This window comes from Acipenser ruthenus, chromosome 32 (genome assembly GCF_902713425.1).
Source record: "Acipenser ruthenus chromosome 32, fAciRut3.2 maternal haplotype, whole genome shotgun sequence".
Lineage (NCBI taxonomy): Eukaryota > Metazoa > Chordata > Actinopteri > Acipenseriformes > Acipenseridae > Acipenser > Acipenser ruthenus.
In genome coordinates, this window is record NC_081220.1 from 14,575,138 (window position 1) to 14,581,329 (window position 6,192).

The 6,192-nt window shown below is 47.2% G+C and overlaps 1 protein-coding gene across 2 annotated transcripts in view; it reads left to right on the forward strand.

Moving 5' to 3' along the window:
• Nucleotides 1-4,074: 4,074 nt before the first annotated feature.
• LOC117965048 (small conductance calcium-activated potassium channel protein 2-like) overlaps nt 4,075-6,192 on the forward strand; it is a 31,390-nt gene continuing 29,272 nt past the window's right edge. The window contains exon 1 of one of the 2 annotated variants that reach the window (XM_059006215.1): nt 4,075-6,077. In XM_059006215.1, coding sequence (XP_058862198.1) covers nt 4,905-6,077 — 1,173 coding nt within the window. In that variant the 5' untranslated portion in view covers nt 4,075-4,904. The remainder of the gene's footprint in view (nt 6,078-6,192) is intronic. The other variant, XM_059006214.1, reaches the window with a different exon arrangement.

Consider the following 6,192-nt stretch of genomic DNA (forward strand, 5'->3'; position numbering starts at 1 on the left):
TACAATGTATTATTATTATTATTATTATTATTATTATTATTATTATTATTATTAATAATAATAATAATAATAATAATAATAATAATAATAATAATAATAATAATAATAATAATACTCCCCCTGTCTTGCCCAGCTGCACTGGCTACCTGTAACGTTCAGGATTACTTTCAGAATTGTCCTGCTTGCCTACAAGGCCCTTCATCACACAGGTCCAGAGTATCTCTCCAACCTGCTGACCCGCTATGTCCCTGCATGCAAGCTGAGGTCCTCTGACTCTGGCTTGCTTGTTATACCCAAGCAAAAGTGCACCACACTGGGAGAACGCTCTTTTAGCTTCATGGCCCCGACTCTCTGGAACTCTCTCCCAGCTGTAGTGCGTGTAGCTCCCACAGTCGCTCGCTTCAAATCAGCTCTCAAGACCCGCTTGTTCTCTCTCGCTTTCCATGTTTCTTCAAGCCTGATATCTGTTACTAGCTGTTGTCTGAATTGCTGTTTCAGGTTTTTCACTCCATCTTATTCATATGATTCTGTGTGACACACGCATCCACAATGTTTAGAAATCACATCCTAGCCTTGTATTTAATGTAATATGCCTGTATTTAATGTATTGGCATTGTTTTTACTGTTTGTATTGAATGTGCTGTGCCCTGTATTTCATTATGCATTGTTCCTCACTATCTTGGAAAGCGCTGTGTAATGGTGCTCCACTATGAAAGGCGCTATATAAAATAGATTGATTGATTGATTGGCAACCAGCCCTTATAGACTCTCTGTGTGTGTGTGTGTGTGTGGTAGTGGTTAGGGCTCTGGACTCTTGACCGGAGGGTCGTGGGTTCAATCCCAGGTGGGGGGGACACTGCTGCTGTACCCTTGAGCAAGGTACTTTACCTAGATTGCGCCAATAAAAACCCAACTGTATAAATGGGGAATTGTATGTAAAAATAATGTGATATCTTGTAACAATTGTAAGTCGCCCTGGATAAGGGTGTCTGCTAAGAAATAAATAACAATAATAATAATAATAATAATAATAATAATAATAATAATAATAATAATAATAATAATAATATATGTATGTATTTTTTTTTCTACAGCTGTGGCCAAAAGTTTTGCATCCCCCAGAATTTTAGGATTGAGACATCATTTAAATAAAACCACTATATGAACATAATTTAGATCTTTTATTTCACATCATGTAATGAAAGAAACTACAAAATAATATAAAAAAACAACAAGTCTACCGGAAGGAAGCCGTAATAGAATCGTTCAGTATTTCCTGTTAGGTTTGGAAATGTCACCAGGACAGCTACACAGAGTGGCGGTGTGTGATTCAATATGTTAACGTGAGATTGTTCAGCGGGGTTTCACTCGACCTTTAGGAATTCATTCTATAGGGCGATGCAATGCTTTTTGACCACAAGCTGAGCTGGAGCTGAGAGATCACACTGTCGCACGATTTCAATACTGCCAGTTAGAGTTCTCCAGACCAGCTTGAACCTCAAAGCAGCAGGCAGAGGCAGATTTCAAAGAAGATTATCGGTTTATATCAAACAAAATGAATGCCTGCAATTTAAAATGAGTGCATTAGAGAGGTCCGGTTGGTTTTCTGTGATAATGAAGCGCTCCCTCTCCCGCTCTGGTATCCTGGAAGGAATTTTGGTAGGGGGGTGTGTGTGTGTGTGGGGGGTGTGTGTGGGGGGGGTGCAGCAGGTACCCCCCCCCCCTCACCCGCTGGACACCCGATTAGCTTTCAGGACGCTTGTCTCTCCTTCCTTTCCTTTGTGACACACAGCTGTTCACGAATGATGTAATCCATAGCAGCTGAGCATCCCCCTGCACAGGCATGCGAGCCGGCTCTTTAGGGACACACAGGCGACACACGACTAGGACTGCCCTCCCCCCTCCCTCCTCCTCCTCCTCCTCCTCCCCCTCCCCAAGCCCTGCATTTGTAACTTAATGGAGTGCCATTATTACCCAGGAACTCGCCCACAGCGGCAGTGCCATTATTGCTATTACAGCTTTTAAAAGTCATTAGCTTGTCTGCCTTTGTGTGTGTGTTTGAAATAATCCTTGCGGTCCACTGAAAGACTCTGAACGTTTCTTAAGTGGGCAGTGGTTTTAAAAACAAGTCATTATTTATCAGCGCCATCTCACAGCCGCGCGTTACTGGCCGTCCCGTAACTAACCCTCGTAAGAGTTTCCCTGCAGCAAAATCACAGAAAAGTGTAATAAAACACAGTGACAGCATCGTAAAGCATAGGGAAGCATTGTAAAGCACAGAGAGGTCTGGTAAAGCATAGGGAAGCATTGTAAAGCACAGAGAGGTCTGGTAAAGCATAGGGAAGCATTGTAAAGCACAGAGAGGTCTGGTAAAGCATAGGGAAGCATTGTAAAGCACAGAGAGGTGTGGTAAAGCATAGGAAAGCATTGTAAAGCACAGAGAGGTCTGGTAAAGCATAGGGAAGCATTGTAAAGCACAGAGAGGTCTGGTAAAGCATAGGGAAGCATTGTAGAGCACAGAGAGGTGTGGTAAAGCATAGGGAAGCATTGTAAAGCACAGAGAGGTCTGGTAAAGCATAGGGAAGCATTGTAAAGCACAGAGAGGTCTGGTAAAGCATAGGGAAGCATTGTAAAGCACAGAGAGGTCTGGTAAAGCATAGGGAAGCATTGTGAAGCACAGAGAGGTCTGGTAAAGCATAGGGAAGCATTGTAAAGTACAGAGAGGTATGGTAAAGCATAGGGAAGCATTGTAAAGCACAGAGAGGTCTGGTAAAGCATAGGGAAGCATTGTAAAGTACAGAGAGGTATGGTAAAGCATAAGGAAGCATTGTAAAGCACAGAGAGGTCTGGTAAAGCATAGGGAAGCATTGTAGAGCACAGAGAGGTGTGGTAAAGCATAGGGAAGCATTGTAAAGCACAGAGAGGTCTGGTAAAGCATAGGGAAGCATTGTAAAGCACAGAGAGGTCTGGTAAAGCATAGGGAAGCATTGTAAAGCACAGAGAGGTCTGGTAAAGCATAGGGAAGCATTGTAAAGCACAGAGAGGTGTGGTAAAGCATAGGGAAGCATTGTAAAGCACAGAGAGGTGTGGTAAAGCATTATTTCTGTACTTTGTATCATTCAAACTGTTTGATTTTGTTGCTGTTTTTATTTTTAACGCTTTTGTTGTTGTTGGTTTTAACTCCACAAAACACAATGCAGCGCAACACGCAGTAACAACACAAGCCGCGGTCCATTACAGACCCGCCGGCCTCTCTCGATCAGTCCGGATTCCGCGTCTTTGTCACATTTTTAAACTCGTTCATTTTACCAGCAACAGGTGCAAATTCCTCCCGTGACAGAAAACCCGCCACTTCCTCGCCCGAGGCGCTTCCCCGACCCGTCCGCTGGGAGCTCCTTTGATTGAACTGGCTGTCTGATGTCGGGGTGACGCTCGGGGGACCCCAGCATGTATAACCCCAGCCCTGCTTTCATGACAGGAATACCATCCCTTCTTTTTATCTTCCGAAAGAGGAGAGAGAGTTTAATAACGAAGGCTTGTGTTCACTTATTTTTTTTTTGTGATTCATATTATTGATGTTTTGTTATTGAATAAAAGGCGTGTCGGCTTAGTATTTATTATGAATATATAATAACGATATACTTTGCTGGAGCGACTCTGTATCGATAATAATATTGATAAAGACGAGACTTTTAATTGAAAAAAAGCAATCCGCTATTCCTTTTAACTCTCTCTCTCTCTCTCTCTCTCTCTCTCTCTCTCTCTCTCTCTCTCTCTCTCTCTCTCTCTGTATTTGGGGCGTTGCTGGACTGACTGATGTCAAAGCTTGTTTTGATTTCTATACCCGGAGCCAATAGGAAAATGGAAAGCAGCGTCGAGAGAAAGTGAGAAAAGAGAGAGAAATGATAGAGAGCGAGCGAGAGAGAGAGAGAGAGAGAAAGAGAGAGAGAGAGCGAGAATGAGAGAGAATGAGAGAGAGAGGGAGAGAGAGAGAGGGAGAGGGAGAGAGCGAGAATGAGAGAGAGAGAGAGGGAGAGGGAGAGAGCGAGAATGAGAGAGAGAGAGCAAGAATGAGAGAGAGAGAGAGGGAGCGGGAGAGAGAGAGAGCGAGAGAGAGAGAGCGAGAGAGAGAGAGAGAGAGAGAGAGAGAGAGAGAGAGAGAGGGAGAGAGAGAGAGAGAGCACAGAAGCAACAGTCTATCAGCAGAAGCGAGGAGAGGAAGCAACGAAACAATATCTCTGCTGGATTTCAAATCGCATTAATCAATAAAATAAATAAACAACAGAATTATTTACCGTGATGCAAACGACAAGTAGAGACTACGAGACCACGCCTTTTTAGTTGTTGCTGTTGTTCTGGAAATTAAGCGGCTGAGGTGACTAATTAAAAAAAAAAGAGAGAGAAAGAAAGAAGCGAAAGAAAAAGAAAAAAGCAACGGATGTGTACTAAAACGCTGAACGCAAGAGCGGCCATAAAAGATCATTGAAAAATAAACAGACAGAGACCGAAGGAGCGAGAAGAGAGACGGATTTATCTGAGCTACAACAACGCGCGAGGATACACACACACAAAGCTAAGGCTGGATATTTTGTATCTGTACATATGTATGTATGTATATCTGTGTGCATGTAGATGTGTGTGTGCGCGCAAAGGAGAGAGAGAGCCTTAAAGACAATACAGAACGTACCTGAACTTAACTTATAAGCGAACTCACTACAGACCTTGAAGTTCATAGGTGTGGTCAAGCAACCGCTCCGGATGTATCCTTTACCGGAGAGGGCTTTTACTATCTTCAATCAAGCACCGAGACTGACGGAAACTAAATAGGAGGACCCCCCTTATCCACCCCTACCCCCCTCCCCTCCCCCCTTCACCCACCCCTCTCCTCCGATATCCCCAAAAAAATGGACAGCGCGGAGCAGCTGGGGCAAGAGGCACCGAAGCAGCCGTCTTTCACCACCCTCCTCCCCCCTTCTCCGTCCCCTCATCACCACCAACAGATGCCGCCAGGGGAGAAGAGCCTGCAAGCGCCGTCATTGCTCCAGCAACAGCACCCGTTGGCCCCCCCCGTCGGCCCGCTGGGCAACCATCAGCTCCAGACTCCCGCCTCCGCCCCAGCCGTTTCGTCCCCTCCCGGCTGCAGCTGCGGACTCGGGGGGCTGAGCTTCGGGGGTCTCGGTAGGGGGCTAGGGGGAGGGGGCCTCCACCAGCTTCTCAGCAACTCCACATCTGCCTCTTCCAGCAACGCGTCTCCAGCCCTGCCTCGGTCATTCGGGGTCCCGCACCCGCTCCAGCTCCCTCTGCTCAACTCCCCGTGCTTCGGTTCTCAAAACGCGCTCCACCCTTTGTCCAGCCGGCCCGGGAGCCAGCAAAACCTGAGCGACTTCCAGCTGCACCACCCTCCTCATCATCACTCGACCGGCCTGTCCCCGACCTCTGGGGCTGGAGAGAGGCTGTGCGGGGGAGGAGGGGTAGGGGGTGGGATTGGAGGGGTATGCAGCGGTGGCGGATGCACTACGGGCAAACACAGGCAAGCCAGCCCCCAGGTCCAGCGGCGGGACAGTAACCCCTTCACGGAGATAGCCATGAGTTCTTGCAAGTATAGCGGAGGGGTGATGAAGCCCCTCAGCCGACTCAGTGCCTCCCGGAGAAACCTTATCGAATCCGAGCCCGAATCTCAGCCCATGCAGGCGCTGGGCTCCGGGGTGCGGGCTGGAGGGAGCAGCAGCACCCCCGAGATCGTCATCTCGTCCAAAGAGGAGCTCCGTCCGATCCTCAACGCCAGTCAAAGCCACAATAGTCAGAATCACACCGGCGGGCCCGGGAGCGGCGCTGGCAGCGGCTCGAATTCCACCGGTACCGTCACCCAGGGCACCGCCGCCTCCAACAACCGGGGCGGCAGCAGCTACTCCAAAGCCAACAAGAGAAAAAACCAAAACGTGGGCTACAAGCTGGGCCGCCGGCGAACCTTGTTCGAGAAACGGAAACGGCTCAGCGACTACGCGCTGATTTTTGGGATGTTTGGCATCGTCGTCATGGTGATCGAGACCGAACTGTCGTGGGGCGTTTATACCAAGGTAAGTGACGTCACCCCCAATCTCCAATCTCGTTTTGAATCATGGAAAAAGTTTATTTTTATTTAGCTATATAAAAGCCTGTTGCTTAAATTGTAATAATTGCGTCGAATTTAAA